Source organism: Oncorhynchus nerka, linkage group LG7 (genome assembly GCF_034236695.1).
Source record: "Oncorhynchus nerka isolate Pitt River linkage group LG7, Oner_Uvic_2.0, whole genome shotgun sequence".
Classification (NCBI taxonomy): domain Eukaryota; kingdom Metazoa; phylum Chordata; class Actinopteri; order Salmoniformes; family Salmonidae; genus Oncorhynchus; species Oncorhynchus nerka.
In genome coordinates this window covers 48913472-48938137 of record NC_088402.1, presented here as the reverse complement: position 1 = coordinate 48938137, position 24666 = coordinate 48913472, and the positions used below count along the sequence as shown (strand labels likewise).

At 41.4% G+C, this 24666-nt stretch overlaps 1 protein-coding gene across 1 annotated transcript in view; it reads left to right on the top strand.

The window, feature by feature from the left end:
- The window catches only part of LOC115131842 (MAP kinase-activated protein kinase 2-like), a 47843-nt gene that overhangs the window by 17940 nt on the left and 5237 nt on the right, over positions 1–24666 (top strand). Inside the window, exons 2-8 of the mRNA XM_029663869.2 lie at positions 4823–4962; positions 5035–5099; positions 21506–21585; positions 21691–21817; positions 21976–22051; positions 22164–22288; positions 24010–24095. Of these exons, the coding sequence (XP_029519729.1) occupies positions 4823–4962; positions 5035–5099; positions 21506–21585; positions 21691–21817; positions 21976–22051; positions 22164–22288; positions 24010–24095 (699 nt within the window). The remainder of the gene's footprint in view (positions 1–4822; positions 4963–5034; positions 5100–21505; positions 21586–21690; positions 21818–21975; positions 22052–22163; positions 22289–24009; positions 24096–24666) is intronic.

Below are 24666 nucleotides of genomic sequence, written 5' to 3'. Positions count from 1 at the left end.
CCCAAAATAATTTTCTGCATTTCCTGATTTCATTTGAGATAATTGACACACTGCCATGTAGGGCTGCAGGGCTGCAAATAATCAAGGCCTTATTTTTATCCAAATGTTGCAATTGTGGTTTGACTTGCGATTTAGATCAAAACACTTGGGTGAACTGTTGGAATCATGGAAATATAATATTTAGAGTATAAATAATAGCTGATACTTAAATGCCAGGGAGAAGTTATTGTGACAGGGTAGGAACCCAAGTGTTGGTCAGTGTTTCTTAGGGGACCCTGTAATCTTTGGCTACAATGTTTCTTCATTTAGCCAACATATTCATGCTTCGCCTATTCCTCTTTTAGAAGATACTGTTGCATAAACATGCAGATTTAGGGCTACACCATCGTACCCACAGCAACTATTAAAACATTCCCAAACCAGAAACCGTGAATTGATGGCAGCATTCGCATGAAACTGAAAGCGCGAACCTGCTTTTAACCTGGGCAGGGTGACCGGAAACATGACCGAATACAAACGGTGTAGCTATTCCCTCCGCAAGGAAATCAAACAAGCTAAGCGTCAGTATAGAGACGAAGTAGAGTCGCAATTCAACGGCTCAGACACGAGGTATGTGGCAGGGTCTCCAGTCAATCACGGATTACAAAAAGAAAACCAGCCCAGTCGCAGACCAGGATGTCTTGCTCCCATACAGACTAAGCAACTTCTTTGCTCGCTTTGAGGACTACAGCGCCACTGACATGGCCCGCTACCAAAACCTGCAGACTCTCCTTCACTGCAGCCGACGTGAGTAAAACATTTAAACGGGTTAACCCTCACAAGGCTGCATCCCCAGCCGCGTCCTCAGAGCATGCGCAGACCAGCTGGCTGGTGTGTTTACGGACACATTCAATCAATCCTTATCCCAGTCTGCTGTTCCCACATGCTTCAAGAGGGCCACCATTGTTCCTGTTCCCAAGAAAGCTAAGGTAACTGAGCTAAATGACTACCGCCGCGTAGCACTCCCTTCTGTCATGAAGTGCTTTGAGAGACTAGTCAAGGACCATATCACCTCCACCCTAGACCCACTCCAATTTGTTTACCGCCTCAATAGGTCCACAGACGATGCAATCTCAACCACACTGCACACTGCCCTAACCCATCTGGACAAGAGGAATACCTATGTGAGAATGCTGTTCATCGACTACAGCTCAGCATTTAACACCATAGTACCCTCCAAACTCGTCATCAAGCTCGAGACCCTGGGTCTCGACCCCCGCCCTGTGCAACTGGGTACTGGACTTCCTGACGGGCCGCCTCCAGGTGGTGAGGGTAGGTAACAACATCTCCACCCCGCTGACCCTCAACACTGGGGCCCCACAAGGGTGCGTTCTGAGCCCTCTCCTGTACTCCCTTTTCACCCACGACTGTGTGGCCATGCACGCCTCCAACTCAATCATCAAGTTTGCAGACGACACTACAGTGGTAGGCTTGATTACCAACAACAACGAGATAGCCTACAGGGAGGAGGTAAGGGCCCTTGGAGTGTGGTGTCTGTAAAATAATCTCACTCAACGTCAACAAAACAAAGGAGATGATCGTGGACTTCATGAAACAGCAGAGGGAGCACCCCCCTATCCACATCGACGGAACAGTAGTGGAGAGGGTAGTAAGTTTTAAGTTCCTCGGCGTACACATCACGGACAAACTGAATTGGTCCACCCACACAGACAGTGTGGTGAAGAAGGCGCAGCGGCATTGTCGGAACTAGAAGCACAAGCATTTCGCTACACTCGCATTAACATCTGCTAACAATGTGTATGTGACAAATACAATTTGATTTGGTATTGGGCTGTATAGCTAGCTAAGTTTGCTCCTACTCATTATATTTATTAGCTAGCTAGCCAGCTAACTATCAATTTGCATTAGCTCCGAACAAGATTTAGCTGAACCTTGCTAAGATAAAACAAACTAGATTTTTGCAGATGTAAGAGAAACAAACTAGTAGTGTAATTTTAGAACACATGTGGAGTTATATTAAAAAGCAAAGTGGAAACAACATCATTGTCATCAACATTGTTTCATGTGCCCCGATTGACCATGCAGACTGAACGCAAGTGTCGCGAGGTCAAGTAACAGAAAATGCGCTCCTTGATTGACGGGTCGGGGCTAGGTCTGTGTGGAAAGTGGCATGGTGAGAGTGGAGAGGGATGACTCAAGTAGCGGTGTAAACTACAAAAATTTACTTTACACACAGCCTGTAACATTTAACAAACCAAACATTTAAATACTGTTATAGGAGGTAAAGTAAAAACCCAAACTGGTTAATGCATCAATACTGGTGTATATAGTAAAATAAGGTATACCGCCCAGCCCTAGACAACACCTTCATTCTCCATCTCCCAGCCTATAGGCAAAAATTCAAACTGGAAGTACCCGTGGTAAGGTCTGTTCAACGCTGGAAACTGGAAACACTGACTGGAAACACTGCAGAGTACAAACAGACCACCTATGACCTCCGCAAGACAATTAGAGACACAAAGACCTTACAAGTGGAATCGCAATTCAACGGCTCAGACACGAGACCCATGTGGACTTCAGACAATCATGGATTACAAAGGGAAAACCAACCAAGCTAAACACCTTTTGTGCCAGCTTCGAGGAAAACAACACAGCGCCACTGACATGGGCCTCCGCTGTGCACGAGGACTGCGGGCTCCCAATCTCTGTAGCCAATGTGAGTAGGACCTTCTAGTGTGTTAAAACAAAATCAGACAAGCCCATAGTACACCTGTCAAACTAATTTTATGGTGAAGGATGGTGGTGACAGCATCATGCTGTGGGGATGTTTTTCATTGGCAGGGACTGAGACTAGTCAGGATCGAGGGAAAAAGGAACGGATTTAAGTACAGAGATCCTTGAAGAAAACCTGCTCATGAACGCTCAGGACCTCGGACTGGTGGAAGGTTCACCTTCCATCAGAACAACGACCCTAAGCACACAGCCAAGACAACACAGGAGTGGCTTCGGGACAAGTCTCAATGTTCTAGATTGGCCTAGCCAGATCCCGCAATTGAATCCTGTCATATCTCTGGAGGGACCTGAAAATAGCGGAGCAGCTACGCTCCCCATCCAACCTGACAGAGCTTGAGAGGATCTGCAGAGAATATCCCCAAGGCTTGTAGCGTCATATCCAAGAAGACACTAGGCTATAACTGGCAACTTCATTAAATAGTACCCACAAAAAAACAGTCTCAATGGCGAAGAGGTGACTCTGGGATTCTGGCTTTCTAGAGTTGCAATGAAAAAGCCATATCTCAGACTGGCCAATAAAAAGAAAAAATGTAGATGGGCAAAAGAACACAGACACTGGACAGATTAACTCTGCCTAGAAGGCCAGCATCCCAGAGTCACCTCTTCACCTTTGATGTTGAGACTGTTGACATTTATTTAAGGAAGCTGCCAGTTGAGGACTTGTGAGGTGTCTGTTTCTCAAACTAGACACTCTAATGTACTTGTCCTCTTGCTCAGTTGTGCACCGGGGCCTCCCACTCCTCTTTCTATTCTGGTTAGAGCCAGTCTGCGCTGTTCTGTGAAGGGAGTAGTACACAGCGTTGTATGAGAATTTCAGTTTCTTGGCAATTTCTTGCATGGAATAGCATTCATTTCTCGGAAGAAGAATCGACTGACGAGTTTCAGAAGAAAAGTCTTTGTTTCTGGCCATTTTGAGCCTATAATCAAACCCACAAATGCTGATGCTCCAGATACTCAACAAGTCTAAAGAAGGCCAGTTGTATTGCTTATTTAATCAGGACAACGGTTTTCAGCTGTGCTAACATAATTGCAAAATGGTTTTCTAATTAGCCTTTTAAAATTATAAACTTTGCAAACCCAATGCGCCATTAGAACACGAGTGATGGTTTCTGATAATGGGCCTATGTAGATATTCCATAAAAAATCTGTCATTTCCAGCTACAATAGTAATTTACAACAATAGCAATGTCTGCTGGAATTCTGATCAATTTTATGTTATTTTAATGGACAATAAAAATGCGGAAGGCCACCATTGGTGGATTGATTGTCAATGTGTGTTTGCTTACTAGCCACACGTCAGGCAGGCCAAGGGTTAAGCCTTTACCTTTTCAACCAGCTTGGTCTTTTGAGTGGTATTGTTCTTGAACTACCAAATTGATGAGTATTGTCATTAGGTTCCATTAGGCTTGTTCCATCTGGGAAGGAGGGAAATTGTATTATGATGTGTCTGAGACTGTTGTAATCAGATCTGTTGGTCAGAATCTGGGAAGTGACTACCTCTGGATGGCTTTTGCTCCGTCGTGGTTGGAGGCCTCTGAACTTGGAGTGAACTGAGGATGGAAAATCTTCTGCATTGTTTTTCTAATTCAGAAACCATGACAAGTTAGACACTGCATGTTTGAGACCCCTGGCCTGATGTACTATCAATAGCAGAGAAAGTAGGCTGCACTAGACACGTTGGGGAGACATCTAGACATAACCTTTTGTTAGTCAGCAGCTCAGCTCTGTGTGGTTTACCATAATCTTGCCTCATTGGCCTAAAAATCCCCTGCTCATGCTGGTAATTGTCTCTCACTCTTCCATCATATTTCTTTCACTTTTATTTAAACCTGTTATCTTTGATATCAGTGGTAATCTTCTTGAACTGCACTTTTGGTTAAGGGCTTGTAAGTAAGCATTTCACGGTAGTCTTAACTTGTTGTATTCTGTGTATGTGACAAAGTTTGATTTGATTTTAATGGTGGTAAGGAGAGGAGGAAAGGAAGCCATACTCTTCTCTCTTCTCATCTACTCCGCCCCCTCTCTCCAGATGCTGCAGGATTGTGCGAAGGCTCGTCGGGAGGTAGAGCTCCACTGGAGGGCGTCGCCCTGCTCTCACATCGTACGCATCATGGACGTCTACGAAAACCTCTACCAAAGCAGGAAGTGCTTGCTCATTGTCATGGAGTGGTGGGTGACTGACACACACACACACACGCACATTTAGCCTATCTTATTCAGTGTTTTCTCTCTCCATTTTAGTATGGATGGAGGTGAGCTATTCAGCCATATTCAAGACCGGGGGAACCAGGCATTCACAGAAAGAGGTAATGAGTAGGGCTGTTACGGGGACCGTATTACCGTCACACCGGCGGTAACGAGTCATGACAGTCAAATTCCATGTGACCGTTTAGTCACGGTAGTTGGGCTTCTCCAAGCTCTGATGCTGCTGATGGTCATTAGTAGCCTACCAAACTTGCTAACTGCCTGGTTCTCAGCACTCTATTGTCCCTATAATCACTCTGACATCAATGCAAATGTGATCTCAAATCTAATCAAACACTTCATGAGAGCCCATGAGCTCATGTTGTGCAACATTTCTATAGCTATGTAATTGTGGTAGAAAGCAATGATGACCTCTATTAAAAAGAGGATCCCATCAGCTTTCTATAGACACTACCTACTATATTTATTTCATAACCTTCCAAATATTAAGCACATTACTTCTCTTTACAGCAGAAGTATAGCCTACCTGGCTGGCACCACGGGAAAAGCGTCCTCCATTCGCTATTTAAGCGCATAGGTGACACCAGGGTTGGGAAGTAACGGATTACATGTAACCTGTTACATGTAAGGGATTACGAAAAACCGGTAACTAATCCTTTACCAGCTAAAATATTGTCATCAGATTACAGATACTTTTGAAAAACTAGAGAATTACATCGAGGATTACTTTTAAATTCAGAAAATATTTGACACTTCTCTAATAATCATTGAAAAAAGTTGCAAGTTGTTAAGTTTGTTCCACCTGAGTGAGTCTACTATGATGACATGCCAAATGTGTAGGCTACAGTACAAGCTATGTCTTTCAATGGTGCGACTGCTGTCGCCAGCCAAAGATTACCCAACTTTAATAATAGCTTGTAGGCAAGGATGACAGCAGTGGTGCAGTCTACGGCGATACGGATATCACTTATTAGTGATATCTACGTAGCACATTGATGTGTATCCCACTGCTGTGCTCTAGTTTAGCTATTTGTGCCCTACGGATTGTGGTTGTTGTGTGGATGGCTGTTCACAAATTTCAATGTGTATTTGAACTCAATAATGGTTGAATTCAAGAGGTTTAAGCTGCCTGTCAATTATTGTTTTTGAAACCAGTGGAACATGTGCTCTTGCAACAGCAGATCCCAGCCTATGGAATAAAAGTGGGGCTTTTATTGCTCAATCTAATTCATGCAAATAAGGAAAATAATTATCAATAGGCCTAATTTGCAGACTTTTGATAGACTTAAAGGGACAATCTGTAGTTGCTACATCCATTTTTGGACTCAATTCAATTATATTTACATATAATAACATAAATTATATATATATTAATGTAGCAGAAAATGATGGGTTCGAAGAAGCCTACAAAACCAACCCATGTAAAATGTAACATCCATATATGGCCAGCTATGTAAACTTTAACATGTATTTATTTATCCTGCAATAGATGTCGTTCAATTGGTAACATACATTTTTGTCTTCTAATGACTCTTAAGGGGAAAGTAATCTAAAAGTAACTGAATGTAATCAGATTACTGAGTTTGGGTAATCCAAAAGTGACATTAATGATTACAATTTTGGACAGGTATCTCGTAACTGTAACTGATTACCCAATCCTACCCAATCCTGGATGACATATTTTTTTCCGCTGCCCCAGTTTCGAGACAGGTGCATGATAATGGTCCATTCTAAATCAAAACACATTTCACATGTGTATTATTTAGGATATGGAAAGACAAACTTAAATCAAGAATAGTGTGATGGGTGACAATATTAGCCTATCACTTGTGAATGATGCCTAGATGTTGCGCATGCTTTTTTGTGACTTTTTCCAAATCATAGTCGCACACCTAATGTAGCCTAGCCCATAGGCCTATATGTTCTGGTAAGGTTTGTATAACGACTAAGGTGGGCAAATAACTTCTTTAAATGAAACACATTAATCTGCTTTACATCGGGTGTAGAGCCTAAGTGCCATGCATACACAGTGCGTGAATTTCAAGTTTGGGGAAGATCATTTTCACCATAAACATGCACCTTTTTATAATAAAAGCATTACATGCACTTTTGAGAATGGTGTTTTCCTGCTAATGGAACATTCGCTCGTAATAGCCTAATAGTTGATCAACATTTTAAGCTAAACATTCTCATCTGTTGAGTTAGGTTCATTGCTTAAAACAGGTTTTTTGATGCTAGTGGTTGTATTAATTTGGGATCTATTGCAACTCACAGCTGTCCCAGACTATGTTTGGAATATTTATTTCTCGCAAAGAATGGGGTAGGTCAACCTTCGAACTATGGGGGATAGTAGATTGACATAGGCAATTGCTTTTGCTTTTTGTTAGGCCTACTCATCTTGTTGGCAGACAAAGTAAATATGGACAGTTCTTCCAATATCTTTAATATGCACCTCGGAATTGGATAAGGATGAGCACAGTTGCGTCCCCAATGTCGGTCTTCACTTGTAGCATGTGAGACAGACTTGATCACATGAAGTAGAGCCATGTGAGTGAGCGGTGCTTCGGCACTCAGCCGGGAGAAGGGCATTATAATTATTATATTCAGCACAAGGGCCACTGGCCACAAAATGCATGGATTCTTTTAGGGGGCATTACAATGTAGCTGGGAAATTCGAGGCATTATCAAGTGCTTGTCATATTGTGAATGAGAGACAGATGAAGTGTGTACAGCCTTCGCAAAAAAACAGCAGAGCACATGCCTTTCATGCAGCCTTCAAATTTATTGAAAATGAAAACATGCAGTTGAAGTTGGAAGTTTAACCTTTTGCGACGAGCAAACCCGTATCTGGGAGCGTAATCATAGCCTCAAACGCATTAGCATAACGCAACGGACATAAATACCCCTATAAACTTTTCCTATTCATGAAAATCGCAAATGAAGTGAAATAAATATATTCAAACACAAGCTTAGCCTTTTGTTAACCACACTGCCATCTCAGATTTTCAAAATATGCGTTACAGCCAACGCTAGACAAGCATTTGTGTAAGTTTATCATGGCATAATGCTATGCTAGGGTCTGCTGGCAGCAGGCAACATTTTCACGAAAATAAGAAAAGCAACCAAATTAAATCATTTACCTTTGAAGAACTTCAGATGCTTTCACTTAGGAGACTCCCAGTTAGATAGCAAAAATATTATTTTTGTAGGCGAAATAGCTCCCGTTTGTTCATCATGCTTGGCTGAGAAATCGACCCTAAAATGCTACCACTATAACGCCAAACTTTTTTCAAAATTTGCTCCATAATATCGACAAACACGGCAAACGTAGTTTAGGATCCATCCTGAAAGGTGTTTTTAACAAATATATTCAGTAATATATCCGTCGAGGCAGTTGGTTTCTCATAAGAAGCGATTGGAAAAATGGCTACCTCAGTATTTTACGCAAGGTTTTCTGCGGGATGTGACCACATGCCATATATGGTCCCTTACAGCCATTCTTCAAGGGAAATGCCTAAAAAGACGTCATAATGCTGTAGACACCTTGGGGGAAACGTAAGCTCATTCGTAGCTCATTCACAGCCATATAAGGAGTCATTGGCATGAGGTGGTTTAAAAAAATGCGGCACTTCCTGGTTGGATTTTTATCTGGGTTTCGCATGTAACATCAGTTCTGTGGCACTCACAGACAATATCTTTGCAGTTTTGGAAACGTCAGTGTCTTCTTTCCAAAGCTGTCAATTATATGCATAGTCGAGCATCTTTTCGTGACAAAATATCTTGTTTAAAACGGGAACGTTTTTCATCCAAAAATTAAAATAGTGCCCCCTAAATCCAACTGGTTAACAAATTTCTTGTTAAACTATAGTTTTGGCAAGTCGGTTAGGACATCTACTTTGTGCATGACACAAGTAATTTTTCCAACAATTGTTTACAGACAGATTATTTCACTTATAATTCACCGTATCACAATTCCAGAAGTTTACATACACTTAAGTTGACCTGTGCCTTTAATCAGCGTGGAAAATTCCAGAAAATGATGTCATGGCTTTAGAAGCTTCTGATAGGCTAATTGACTTAATTTGAGTTGATTGGAGGTGTACATGTAGATGTATTTCAAGGCCTACCTTCAAACTCAGTGCCTCTTTGCTTGACATCATGGGAAAATCAAAAGAAATCAGCCAAGACCTCAGAAAACAAATTGGAGACCTCCACAAGTCTGGTTCATCCTTGGGAGCAATTTCCAAATGCCGTAAGGTACCACGTTCATCTGTACAAACAATAGTACACAAGTATAAACACCATGGGGCCACGCAGCCGTCATACCGCTCAGGAAGGAGACTCGTTCTGTGTCCTAGAGATGAACGAACTTTGGTGTGAAAAGTGCAAATCAATCCCAGAGTACAACAAGTCCTATATCGACATAACCTGAAAGGTCACTCAGCAAGGAAGAAGCCACTGCTCCAAAACCGCCATGAAAAACCGCCATGAAAAAACCAGACTATGGTTTGCAACCGCACATGGGAACAAAGACCGTACTTGGAGAAATGTCCTCTGGTCTGATGAAACAAAAACAGAACTGTTTGGCCATAATGACCGTCATTATGTTTGGAGGAAAAAGGAGGAGGCTTGCAAGCCGAAGAACAACATCCCAACTGTGAAGCATGTGGGTGGCAGCATCATGTTGTGGGGTGTTTTGCTGTAGGAGGGACTGGTGCACTTCACAAAATAGATGGCATCATGAGGTAGGAAAATTATGTGTATATATTGAAGCAACATCTCAAGACATCAGTCAGGAAGTTAAAGCTTGGTCGCAAATGGGTCTTCCAAATGGACAATGACCCCAAGCATACTTCCAAACTTGTGGCAAAATAGCTTAACCTGTTGCGACGAGCCATCCCGGATCCGGGATCGTGAATACAGCCTCAAGCTCATTACCATAACGCAATGTTAACTATTCATGAAAATCTCAAATGAAATGAAATCAATATGCTAGCTCTCAAGCTTAGATTTTTGTTAAGAACACTGTCCTCTCAGATTTTCAAAATATGCTTCTCAACCATAGCAAAACAAGCATTTGTGTAACAGTATTGATAGCTAGCGTAGCATTTAGCGTAGCATTTAGCGTTAGCATTCAGCAGGCAACATTTTCACAGAAAACAGAAAAACATTCAAATAAAATAATTGACCTTTGAAGAACTTCAGATGTTTTCAATGAGGAGACTCAGTTAGATAGCAAATGTTCAGTTTTTACAAAAATATTATTTGTGTTGACAAATCGCTCCGTTTTCTCCATCACGTTTGGGTAAGAAAAAAAAGAAAAATTAAGTCATTAAAACGCAAACTTTTTCCAAATTAACTCCATAATATTGACAGAAACATGGCAAACCGATGTTTAGAATCAATCCTCAAGGTGTTTTTCACATATCTATCGACGATAAATCCATCGTGGCAGTTGACTTTTTCTTCTGAAGAAATGGAACGGCGCATGGACCTAAAGATTACGCAATAATTTCGACACAGAACACCGGGCGGACCCCTGGTAAATGTAGTCTCTTATGGTCAATCTTCCAATGATATGCCTACAAATACGTCACAATGCTGCAGACACCTTGGAGAAACGACACAAAGGGCTGGCACATTCCTGGTGCATTCACAGCCATATAAGGAGACATTGGAACACAGCGCCTTCAGAATCTGGGGCATTTCCTGTATGAAACTTCATCTTGGTTTCGCCTGTAGCATTAGTTCTGGGGCACTCACAGACAATATCTTTGCAGTTTTGGAAACGTGAGAGTTTTTTCATTCCAAAGCTGTCTATTACAGTGCCTTGCGAAAGTATTCGGCCCCCTTGAACTTTGCGACCTTTTGCCACATTTCAGGCTTCAAACATAAAGATATAAAACTGTATTTTTTTGTGAAGAATCAACAACAAGTGGGACACAATCATGAAGTGGAACGACATTTATTGGATATTTCAAACATTTTTAACAAATCAAAAACGGAAAAATTGGGCGTGCAAAATTATTCAGCCCCCTTAAGTTAATACTTTGTAGCGCCACCTTTTGCTGCGATTGCATACCTTAAGGGAAGATTTTGGCAGTACCTGTATGGTTAGTGAGAAAGTCCATATTGCAAATGTACGGTCCCTTACTAGACGTCCGAAATCGTTTGTAAAATTTGCGGACGGTGTCGGGCCTTTGTCGGACATTCGGTTTCCGTTTTACAAAAATAATAAGATTTAGGTCATTTTTCCGCCGTCCCGGAAATTCCCACAAGAGGGCATAAGCAATCATATTGGTATTGGACAAAACATCACGATTCACGACGGGGCCTTATCTCGAAAACTGAAAATATTTAGAAGCCGAAACTCGGTGAGCGTAGGGGCGGCATAATGGGCAGTTGGCCCCGAACAAGATGGCGTCTAGGCCTCTGCGGTTTTTGAGTTATGGCCATTCATCTGGGATTAAAGGTCCAAAATGAAAATAGAGAAATTATTTTTCCACTTCACGTCAAAGTCAAGGAGCCTCCGGTGTCAATAAAAAAAGAACCAGCCATTTATCTATCGTCATTTAAGAGAAATCGTACAACGACACCTAGGTGATGTTCACGGATAGGTGTTTTTTTTTTTCAACGGTTACAGATCCAGTTGCAGGGTGTTCTTACGAATCTTTTTAAAGTGTGCTGCGGAGCTCTGCGAGATTTCTGTGATTTTCTATGATTTTCTGAAATAACACACACTAAACCCTCCGTAAATAACTCAGTTCTTAACGTAAAGACTTCAAACTCAGGATTCTGTAAAGGCATACCCAAATCATGATATGAGTTTATTTATAGCTTCCTGTGCCAACCGGAAGTGCCTTAAATGGTGTCACAGTGGCAGTTTCCAAGGGTTAAAAAGGTCAGAACTTTTCAAAACTTCATATGTGTGATTAGGCAACCCCCATAAACTGTAAGTCAGTCATTTCTCCCAACAGATGTCAAAGAAAAGCTCTCTCTCACACACACACACACAGAAACACACACACAGCAAGGATGGAGTGACAAAGTGCGGTGCTTAAAGACACACAAAGCCTAAAAAGTGGGTTTGGTGTCAATTGGTATCAGTTTGGTGTCAGAATGACATCTAATTGACTGATGGACACTGACTTGCTAGTTGACTTTTGTACATTAGCAATATGTTTAAACGGAGAGGGACCATCACCAAAATGGCATTCTGAAATCAACACAAAAAATGGCATCACCATAGTCTCCAGACTGTGCCGAGTTCAACGAGACGCCCCGCTTGACCGTAGCTCGCTCTGAGTGCAGTGACCTTGAAAAAAAGCAGAACCAAAATGAAGCCTGGCCCTCAATGTCATTTGCTTTTGGGTGACAGTGAGAGAACCGTTAGGGTGAGAAGCACAATTCGACCTCAGGTACGTTCCTAAGGTCCTCCCGATCCGTGCAAGCCTAACCTTGACCGTGTAGCATTAACCCTTAATAGTTAAAAGAAGGTGTTTACTTCAAAGAGTTTGCATTGACTTCTCTCCCCATAGGAATACATTGCCTGCACCTCTAATTTCAACCTGAAGCCTATGTGGGTTATGAATGCCTTATGAAACTGTCTTCTATGACAGTCCATCAGACCACTATGAGGTCTACCTGTGTCGATTCTAAGCTTCCTGGAGCAACCGGAAGTGGTTAAATTGACCCAAAATTTGTTTTTTCATGTACATAACCTTCAAAGGTGAAAATGACTACATTCAACCCTGTGTAGATCGTAGATCAGTCAATTCTTAACTTAAAGACTTAAAACTCAGGATTCTGTAAGTGTTTATGTCAATCAAGACATGTGTTTACTTATAGCTTCCTGTGCCAACCGGAAGTGCCTTTAATTGGGTCACACTGTCTGTTTTGAAGGGTTAAAAAAGTCACATCTTTCCTAAACTTCACATGTGTGACTAGGTAACCCTCCTAAACTGTAAATCAGTCATTTCTCCTAGCAGATGTCAAAGAAAAGCTCTCACACACACACACAGCAAGGATGGAGTGAAAAAGTGCGGTGCTCAAAGACACAGAGAGCAGGCAATGGCATAAACGTAATCTCTAGGCCGTGCCGAGTTCAACAAGATGCCCCACTTGACCGTAGCTCGCTCGGTCTAAGCACAGCAACCATTAGAAAAGTAGGCCCAAAATGAAGGCTGGCCCTCAATGTCATTTGCTTTTGGGTGACAGTGAGAGAACCGTTAAGGTGAGAAGCACAATTCGACCTCAGGAACGTACCTGAGGTCCTCCCGATCCGTGCAAGCCTAACCTTGACCGTGTGGCATTAACCCTTAATAGTTCAAAGAAGGTGTTTACTTCAAAGAGTTTGCATTGACTTCTCTCCCCATAGGAATACATTGCCTGCACCCCTAAATTCAACCTGAAGCCTATATGGGTTATGAATGCCGTATGAACCTGTCTTTGGTAACAGTCCATCAGGCCAGTATGAGGTCTACCTGTGTTGATTCTGAGCTTCCTGGATCAACCGGAAGTGGTTAAAATCACCCTAAAAGTGTTTTTCCATTACCTGCCTGCAGTTTGATAGACATAGTGCATTCAACCCTGTGTAAATCAGTCAATTCTTAATGTAAGGACTTAAAACTCAGGATTCTGTAACAGCATACCCCAGTGAGGATATGTGTTGACTTATAGCTTCCTGTGCCAACCTGGAAGTGCCATAATTGGTGTCTCAGGGGCTGTTTCGAGGGGTTAAAAAAGTCAGATCTGTCCAAAACTTCATATGTGTGATTAGGCAACCCCCATGAACTGTAAATCAGTCATTTTTCCCATAAAATTTCAAAGGAAAACTAAATCACACAGACACACAACTTGGAAGGAGGGACGTATTGGGGTTTGTAGAGACAGACAGTGCCTCCAATAGTTAGCTTTGTTCGAGCTAAAAAAGAACCGTCAGACCTAGAGTTCCGAAACTTTAGAAACCTGTTCTAGACCTCAGGTCGATAGTGCGTGGTGAGTTACGTGGCTCTAGACGGTCCTCGGACCGAGAAACAGCTTCGTACATTTGCAATGACTTCAATTCATTTTGACCATTACGAAAATGGTGACATTTAAAAATGTCTCAGAGACACAAGACTAGGTGCATTGCGACCGTCTCGGCCCATATAGACAGACCCCAACGTTTCTGTCCGATAGCTCATTCAAGGACCCCGTAGCAAGTCATGGAAAAAAGTGGATTTTCAGCACCAATTAGGGTTTTGCTCGGACACCAAATGACCGATCGAGCCGAAACTTGGGATTCGGGGTCGCCTCAGCTAGGCCTACACATAACATAACAAATGGACCCGCAGCTAGAACGTAACTACGTGTTTTATGTTTTTTTTTATGGTTTGAACATAAGGCGTTGTGAATTTTGGGCCAGCTCTGAAGTATGTGATAGTTGGCTACTAAACGAGTTGGAAAAAGTGGGTTTAGTATCAGTTTGTTGTCAGAATGATATCTAGTTGACTGATGGACGGTGACTTGCTGGTGACTCTTGTCCATTTGCAATATGTTTAAACAGTGAGGTACCATCACCAAAAGTGACATTCTGAAATCAACCCTAACGAGCCATTGAGATGAACCAGAATCACTGCCCAGCCATCCCGAGTTCATCGGGCCAGTCAATTTCACATTCCTGCAGGGTTTTTATAGCATGACAAATTCGTGATGGTACCTGCCCATTGAACCATATTGCAAATGCACAGTGACTTTGCAAAAGTGAGAAAACATAAACAAATGGACATGATGAAATCAACACAACGAGTGATGGAAATGTACAACTATCACTGCTCGGCCATCCTGTGTTCATCAGACCAGTCAATTTTGCATTCCTGCAGGATTTTTATAGCATGACAAAATCGTGATGGTACATGCCCATTGAACCATATTGCAAATGCACAGTGACTTTGCAAAAGTGAGAAAACATAAACAAATGGACATGATGAAATCAACACAATGAGTGATGGAAAGGTACCACTGGTATCACTGCTCGGCCATCCTGTGTTCATCAGACCAGTCAATTTAAAATTTTTGAGCATGTCAAATTTCATATGGTAATTGTCCATTGAACCATATTGCAAATGCACGTGCACTTGCAATATGATTCTATAGTGAAAAAAAATCACCTAATGGACATGATGAAATCAACACAACCGAGTGATGGAAATGTACAACTATCACTGCTCGGCCATCCTGTGTTCATCAGACCAGTCAATTTAGCATTTTTGAGCATGTCAAATTTCATATGGCATTTGGCCCCAAAAAAAGTGAATTTTGACTTTGACTTTTGACTTCCTATGAAATCATATTGTAAATGGACAAATCATATTCCTTATGCACAAGTAAAAATAAAAAAATATATATATGATATTAAAATACAACTAAAGTATGTTGATACAGTTCTTATACGTGTGTAATTGACACAAAATTTGAAAGAATTTCGAAAAACGGTCCAGAAAGCACTTTTTAAGGGTGTGTGAAGTTTTTTACAAAATTGACATTTTTGACTTTTGACTTCCTATGAAATCATATTGAAATTGGACAAAACATATTACTTATGCGCATGTAAAAAAAATAATAATAATTATGATAATAAAATTGGACAAAAGTATATTCATACAGTTCTTACACGTGTAATTGACAAAAAAATCGAAAGAATTTCGAAAAACGGTCCAGAAAGCACTTTTTTAAGGGGTGATAAGTTTTTTACAAAAAATTCATTTTTTCAAAATGTTGCTTTTGGACGTTGACTTTGGTTACATATCCAATATGAAAAACCACGGTGGAGCGGATTCGCCACCTGTTGAATTTTTAAAGTGTTACAACTGGCAATAGCCATATGGCATTTGCAATATGCTTTGCATGAATCAACGCCGAATTGGGTGGTATTGGACAATGTGTATATGGTTTGGCCACTGCCAATATGTTGCCATTCATTTTTGTCCAATACAGGGGGGTCTTCCCTTACAGCTGTAAGTCGCTTGGGGTATGTCTCTATCAGTTTTGCACATCGAGAGACTGAAATTTTTTCCCATTCCTCCTTGCAAAACAGCTCGAGCTCAGTGAGGTTGGATGGAGAGCATTTGTGAACAGCAGTTTTCAGTTCTTTCCACAGATTCTCGATTGGATTCAGGTCTGGACTTTGACTTGGCCATTCTAACACCTGGATATGTTTATTTTTGAACCATTCCATTGTAGATTTTGCTTTATGTTTTGGATCATTGTCTTGTTGGAAGACAAATCTCCGTCCCAGTCTCAGGTCTTTTGCAGACTCCATCAGGTTTTCCTCCAGAATGGTCCTGTATTTAGCTCCATCCATCTTCCCATCAATTTTAACCATCTTCCCTGTCCCTGCTGAAGAAAAGCAGGCCCAAACCATGATGCTGCCACCACCATGTTTGACAGCGGAGATGGTGTATTCAGGGTGATGAGCTGTGTTGCTTTTACGCCAAACATAACGTTTTGCATTGTTGCCAAAAAGTTCAATTTTGGTTTCATCTGACCAGAGCACCTTCTTCCACACGTTTGGTGTGTCTCCCAGGTGGCTTGTGGCAAACTTTAAACGACACATTTTATGGATATCTTTAAGAAATGGCTTTCTTCTTGCCACTCTTCCATAAAGGCCAGATTTGTGCAATATACGACTGATTGTTGTCCTATGGACAGAGTCTCCCACCTCAGCTGTAGATCTCTGCAGTTCGTCCAGAGTGATTCCTGGGCCTCTTGGCTGCATCTCTGATCAGTCTTCTCCTTGTATGAGCTGAAAGTTTAGAGGGACGGCCAGGTCTTGGTAGATTTGCAGTGGTCTGATACTCCTTCCATTTCAATATTATCGCTTGCACAGTGCTCCTTGGGATGTTTAAAGCTTGGGAAATCTTTTTTGTATCCAAATCCGGCTTTAAACTTCTTCACAACAGTATCTCGGACCTGCCTGGTGTGTTCCTTGTTCTTCATGATGCTCTCTGCGCTTTTAACGGACCTCTGAGACTATCACAGTGCAGGTGCATTTATACAGAGACTTGATTACACACAGGTGGATTGTATTTATCATCATTAGTCATTTAGGTCAACATTGGATCATTCAGAGATCCTCACTGAACTTCTGGAGAGAGTTTGCTGCACTGAAAGTAAAGGGGCTGAATAATTTTGCACGCCCAATTTTTCAGTTTTTGATTTGTTACATTTTTTTGAAATATCCAATAAATGTCGTTCCACTTCATGATTGTGTCCCACTTGTTGTTGATTCTTCACAAAAAAATACAGTTTTATATCTTTATGTTTGAAGCCTGAAATGTGGCAAAAGGTCGCAAAGTTCAAGGGGGCCGAATACTTTTGCAAGGCACTGTACATGCATAGTCGAGCATCTTTTCGTGACAAAATATCTTGTTTAAAACGTTTTTTATCCAAAAATTAAGAGCGCCCCCTATCTCGAAGAAGTTAATCATTAATCTGCCTTTTTGGACGCTGATTAAATTGCAATCCACGGAGACTGCGTGGCAGGCTGACCACCTGTTTTGCGAGTGCAGCATCAAAAGGACCTTGTGGCTACAAGGAGCCAAGGTAAGTTGCTAGCTAGCATTAAACTTAACTATATAAAAAAACGATCAATCTTCACATAATCACAAGTTAACTACACATGGTTGATGTAATTACTAGGTTAACTATCTTGTCCTGTGTTGCATATAATCACTGCGGTGCCTGTTAATTTATCATCGAGTCACAGCCTACTTCAACTTCGCTCAACGGGTGCTGATTTCACAAAAGAGCATCTTTGAAAAAAGCACAATCGTTGCACTAATGTACCTAACCGTCAACATCAATACCTTTTCTTAAAATCAATACACATAAATATATTATTTTAAACCTGCTTATTTAGTTAAAAGATTCATGTTAGCAGGCAATATTAACTTGTAGTGAAATTGTGTCACTTCTCTTGCGTTCAGTGCAAGCAGAGTCAGGATATATGAAGCAGCTTGGGCCACCTGACTCGTTGCGAACTGTGTGAAGACCATTTCTTCCCAACAAAGACCGTAATTTATTTGCCAGAATTTTACGTACTTATGACATACATTGCACAACCTTCAATGTTAACAGCAATATTTAGATTTAGGGTTGCACCCGTTCGATAAAATACAGAACGCTTCGGTAATACACTGAAAGAAAAAAACGTTTTGTTTCCGGATTTGACCATTATTAATGACCAAAGGCTCGTTTTTCTGTGTTTTAGTATATTATAATTAAGTCTATAATTTGATAGAGTAGTCTGATTGAGCGGTGGTAGGCAGCAGCAGGCTCGTAAGCATTCATTCAAACAGCACTTTACTGCGTTTGCCAGCAGCTCTTAGCAATGCTTGAAGCACAGCGCTGTTTATGACTTTAAGCCTATCAACTCCCGAGAATAGGCTGGCAATACTAAAGTGCCTATAAGATCCACTAGTCAAAGGTATATGAAATACAAATGGTATAGAGAGAAAAAGTTGACACGTCATAATTCCTATAATAACTTGCAGCTGAACTTGAAAGGGGTTCCTTCGTTATTTTAGAATTCATCCCTTCTGTGGGGAATGTCTTGATTTACTTCAATTACGGGCTATGTTTCGTGTAGGCTTAAACCATCTCAGCGTGTTGATGCTCGTGTAAATCTCGCAAATATAAGGTAACGTTTGTCAACATATTTTCATACACTCCACTCTACAAAAAAATATATATTTTGCTTGTATTTAGCCAATATTGATCAGAGTTACCTTGTCTATGGATATCTACACAGCCTACAAGAAACACAGACCTTATTTGAAGTGGAATAAATGAATGAATGAAGGAACCGCTTTTCAGATTTTGCTGGAAGGTGTCATGGGAATTATGAGTCACAATTTGGTAGTCAATTCTTCTTTTTATTATTATTATTAAAATAGGATTTCGTGCATATAGAAATTACTTTTTGTTTTCAACATTCATCCACAGGTAACTTAAACTATAGTTTTATTATTCAAACAGTTGAGAGTATTTGTATCTCCTAAGCAGACTCTTCAGTATCCTTGTCACTGCAGAGAGCTGTGCGCGTGTGTGTGTGTGTGTGTGTACGATTATATTAATTTTACAGGCGGCAGAGCACCAGTGTGGGACTTTTACATTGAATTGGCAGCAGGGAAAGCAAGGTGTCTTATTTGTGAGAAAGATGTAGGTCAAAGAATACCACCAACCTGTGGAATCACCTTAAGAACACTCATCCAAATGCTCATAAGGAAGCAGTGATGAAAAAAGCAAATACAAATTCTTCACAAGGAAAAGGTGATAGACACATCGCAGGCTACAATATTACAACTTTTTTAATAAACAAACAAAATGGCAAGACAAAAGACCCAAGGGCCAAGAAGATGGATGAAGCCATTTTTGAGTGGCTGATTACTCTTGCTGAACCCTGGCACAGGATCAAAGATGAAACATTCTACCTCCACAGATATGCTAGATAAAACGCATGAAAGAGTTGCGAAGAATCTGGTGGCACCAGTGAATGCTCCACACATGGCATTCACAACTGACTGCTGGTCAGGCACTACAGAATCCCTGATGAGCCTTACTGGACATTTCATTGACAATGTCTGGACAAGAAAGCAGGTTGTGCTAAATGTCAAGACTACGATTGGATCACACACAGGAAACTACATCAGATGTTTTTGACCATGTTGTAATACTGTGAAATCCACACAGAACGTGTAGTGCTGGTCCTCAGGGACAGTGGGGCAAACACGGTGAAAGGTATGAGACTGGCAGAGCTTCCAGACTTCAGCTGCAGTGCACACACACAATGATGGCCTATCCAGTCAGAGCTGTGCTAGACATTATTGCCATGTTGAAGAGCTGTGCAACTCACTTTGACCACTCTGTACTGGCCAAACAGAAGCTGAGGGTCATTCAGGAAGCGCTTGGCCTTCCCAAGCACAGCATCATCCAAGAAGTTCAAACTCGCTGGAACTCAACACTACACATGTTGCAGAGGATGTTTGAACAGAGGCGTGCACTGAATGTGTATGCAGGTGAATACGGACACATCAGGAGTTTTTCTGCTGCACAGTGGGACATTGTCTCTAACCTAATTAAGACTCTGGCACCTATGGAGGAGGTGACACTGGAGATGTGCCACTCCAACTCTACAGCCGCATGCAGCCACATGCACAGCCAGAAGAGGACTGGCCACCCCACAGCCTGGTTCCTCTCTAGGTTTCTTCCTAGGTTTTGGCCTTTCTAAGGAGTTTTTCCTAGCCACCGTGCTTCTACACCTGCATTGCTTGCTGTTTGGGGTTTTAGGCTGGGTTTCTGTACAGCACTTTGAGATATCAGCTGATGTACGAAGGGCTATATAAATACATTTGATTTGATCATCCCCAGTGTGTTGGTGCTGAAGCTGCAGCAGAAGGGTTCTTTTACTCAAAGCATCAACTTTACGGAAGACCATGTTGGACAGTCTGACAAGGTGGCTCTCCAAGGCTGAGCAGACCAAGTGCCTGGTGCTGTCCTGGATCCACGTTACTAGAGCTTCGCCTTCACCTCAGGGACAGCACGAGAGAAAGTAAGAGTGACTGAAGAACAAATCTGACCTTCTAAGAAACCAAATCCCAGAGCCACAGCAGAAGGGACTAGTGAAGAGGAGGACCCAGATCCAGGTGCTAAGAGTCCGTCTGGTGGACAGCCTCTACACTAGAATCGTTGGAAGTCAATAGGGCAGTCCAGTGAAGTTTTGAAATGGAGTTGGCGCGTTACTTCACAGAGCCTGTCACTGACAGAAAGAGTGGCTTGCCTTTGGAGTGGCAGAAGCAGAATGAGGACAGACTTCAATCACTCGCTCCACTGGTAAAGAAGTTTCTCTGTCCCCCACCTTCTTCGGTCCCAAGCGAGAGAGTGTTCAGTGAGGTGGGGATCATTTTATGATAAGCAGAGGAGCAGACTGACAGTGGAACATGCAGAGAAGCTCTGCTTTCTGCACTACAACCTAAAACTTAACTGGGCATTTTGAAGACTCATGTTAAAAGTAACCACCAGTTTTCATATGTTCTCATGTTCTGAGCAAGGAACTTAAACATTAGCTTTTTTACAAGGCACATATTGCACTTTTACTTTCTTCTCCAACACTGTGTTTTTGCATTATTTAAACCAAATTGAACATGTTTCATTATTTATGTGAGACTAAATTGATTTTATTTATGTATTATATTAAGTTAAAATAAAGTGTTCATTGTTCATTCAGTATTTTTGTAATTGTCACGTATGTATGCATGTATGTATGTATGTATGTATGTAATGTATGTATGTATGTAAAATCATCTGGGTTAATCGGTTCTGGCTTATTTCGGTCCTCCAATTTGTATCGGCGTTTAAAAATCAGTCGGCCGACCTCTAATCCCTTCACTCCACTGGTATTCAACTGTGTTCACTCGCTCAGTTATGCCTCTAACTCGGTCTTTCTCTTCTCTCCCACCCCGTCTAGAGGCCTCAGACATCATGAAGAGTATAGGAGAAGCTATCCAGTACCTGCATGCCATTGACATCGCTCACAGAGACATTAAGGTAAAGTCTGTCTGGTGATTCAATGAACAGAATTATACTAAACATCTCTTATTTTGCGTACATGTTCAGTCCAATAAATAATTATGCTATTTTCTCGTCCGTCAGCCAGAAAATCTGTTGTACACTTCCAAAAAACCAGATGCACTCCTCAAACTAACCGATTTTGGGTTTGCCAAAGAAATCACCACACTCAACTCCCTGGCAACGCCATGCTACACCCCCTATTATGTTGGTAAGGGCACGCAACTCAGTCTTACTGACTGGTATAATAGTACGGCCTAGCCTGTTAGTATAATTATTTGTGAATATTTCAGTGGCATTGATTATTAAGTTCATAAAATATAAGGCTTCAATGTATTTTGAGTCTGTATTTCCTCTCCTTGATCTCAGCCCCTGAGGTTCTTGGTCCAGAGAAGTACGACAAATCCTGTGATATGTGGTCTCTGGGTGTTATCATGTATATCCTGTAAGTGATACAAAATAGCTTGACAGCATGAATCAATTCCCAATAACTGCGCTGTACAAGATGTACGACCTTGCGTGGTTCTTATATATTCTCCTCTCCTCCTACCACCTAGGCTGTGTGGATATCCTCCCTTCTACTCTAACCACGGCCTGGCCATCTCCCCTGGGATGAAAAAGCGCATCAGGAACGGACAGTACGAGTTCCCCAACCCAGAGTGGTCTGACGTGTCAGAAGACGGTAAGAGAGAGAGAAGACAGATATTTACAGTTGAATTTGGAAGTTTACATGCACCTTAGCCAAATACATTTAATGTCCGTTTTTCACAATTCCTGACATTTATCCCAAGTAAAAATTCCCTGTCTTAGGTCAGGATCACTTTATTTTAAGAATGTGAAATGTCAGAATAATAGTAGAGTGATTTATTTAAGCTTTTATTTCTTTCATCACATTCCCAGTGGGTCAGAAGTTTACATACACTCAATTAGTATTTGGTAGCATTGCCTTTAAATTGTTTAACTTGGGTCAAATGTTTTGGCTAGCCTTCCACAGGCTTCCCACAATAAGTTGGGTGAATTTTGGCCCATTCCTCCTGACAGAGTCAGGTTTGTAGGCCTCCTTGCTCGCACATGCTTTTTCAGTTCAACCCACACATTTTCTATAGGATTGAGGTCAGATCTTTGTGATGGCAACTCCAATACCTTGACTTTGTTGTTCTTAAGCCATTTTTCCAAAACTTTGGAAGTATGCTTGAGGTCATTGTCCATTTGGAAGACCCATTTGCGACCAAGCTTTAACTTCCTGACGGATGTCTTGAGATGTTGCTTCAATATATCCACATAATTTTCCTACCTCATGATGCCACCTATTTTGTGAAGTGCACCAGTCCCTACTTCAGCAGAGCACCCCCTCAACATGATGCTGCCGCCCCCGTGCTTCACGGTTGGGATGGTGTTCTTCGGCTTGCAAGCCTCCCCCTTTTTCCTCCAAACATAACAATGGTCATTATGGCCAAACAGTTCTATTCTTGTTTCATCAGACCAGAGGACATTTCTCCAAAAAGTATGATCTTTGTCCCCATGTGCAGTTGCAAACCGTAGTCTGGCTTTTTCATGGCGGTTTTAGAGCAGTGGCTTCTTCCTTGCTGAGCGGCCTTTCAGGTTATGTCGATGTAGGACTCATTTTACTGTGGATATAGATACTTTTGTACCTGCTTCCTCCAACATCTTCTCAAGGTCCTTTGCTGATGTTCTAGGATTGGTTTGCACTTTTCGCACCAAAGTATGTTCATCTCTAGGAAACAGAACGTGTCTCCTTCCTGAGCGGTATGACGGCTGCGTGGTCCCATGGTGTTTATACTTGCGTACTATTGTTTGTACAGATGAACGTGGTAACTTCAGGCATTTAGAAATTGCTCCCAAGGATGAACCAGACTTGTGGAGGTCTCCAATTTTTTTTCTGCGGTCTTGGCTCATTTCTTTTGATTTTCCCATGATGTCAAGCAAAGAGTTTGAAGGTAGTTCTTGAAATACATCCACAGGTACACCTCCAATTGACTCAAATGATGTCAGTTAGCCTATCAGAAGCTTCTAAATCCATGACATCATTTTCTGGAATTTTCCAAGCTGTTTAAAGGCACAGTCAACTTAGTGTGTATGAACTTCTGACCCACTGGAATTGTGATACAGTGAATTATAAGTGATATTATCTGTCTGTAAACAATTGTTGGAAAAATTACTTGTGTCATGCACAAAGTAGATGTCCTAACCGACTTGCCAAAACTGTTGTTTAACAAGAAATTTGCGGAGTGGTTGAAAAACGAGTTTTAATGACTCCAACCTAAGTGTATGTAATTATCTGACTTCAACTGTATATGGGCTGGATTCAAAATTAATATCTTGACTTTGATGGTAATTACGTGAATTGCTTAACTTTGTTTTCCTGTGTTTTCTCTCTCCCAGCCAAACAGTTGATCCGTCACTTACTGAAGACTGAGCCCACCCAGAGGATGAGCATCACAGAGTTCATGAACCACCCCTGGATCAATGTAATCACAGCACCCTTCTGTTGTCCAGGCAGTTGGACCATGATGCAGTCGTTGTCGATTGTTATGAAGATACATACTGATTATTCACTAGCAACTTTCAATGCAACTAGACCACAAGAAGATAACAGAAGAGTGCAATAAATGGTTGTTTTTTTCTGAATGGAATTTCACAATTCTCAAAAGTTATCATATTACATTTTTATTTAACCTTAATTTATCTAGGTTAGTCTCATTGAGTTAAACATATATTTTTCAGAGGGGCATGGTCCAACCAAGACAGCAGCAGAGGGAAACAATTATTCAGACAAAATATCAAACATAACATATACAGTGGGTATAGAAAGTCCCCACCCCCTTTCAAAATCTTCACCTTTTTGTTGCCATATACAGCCTGAAATGAAAACGCATTAAGTCAGACCTTTTCCGGCTTTTACACAGTAAACCCACAATATCGAGGTGGGGGGAAAAATCTAGAAAATGTATTGACATGAATACAGTAAAATACCCTGTTTGGATATGTGAACACCCCCCTGAGTAAATACTTGGAACCACCTTTTGCTTGAATTACAGC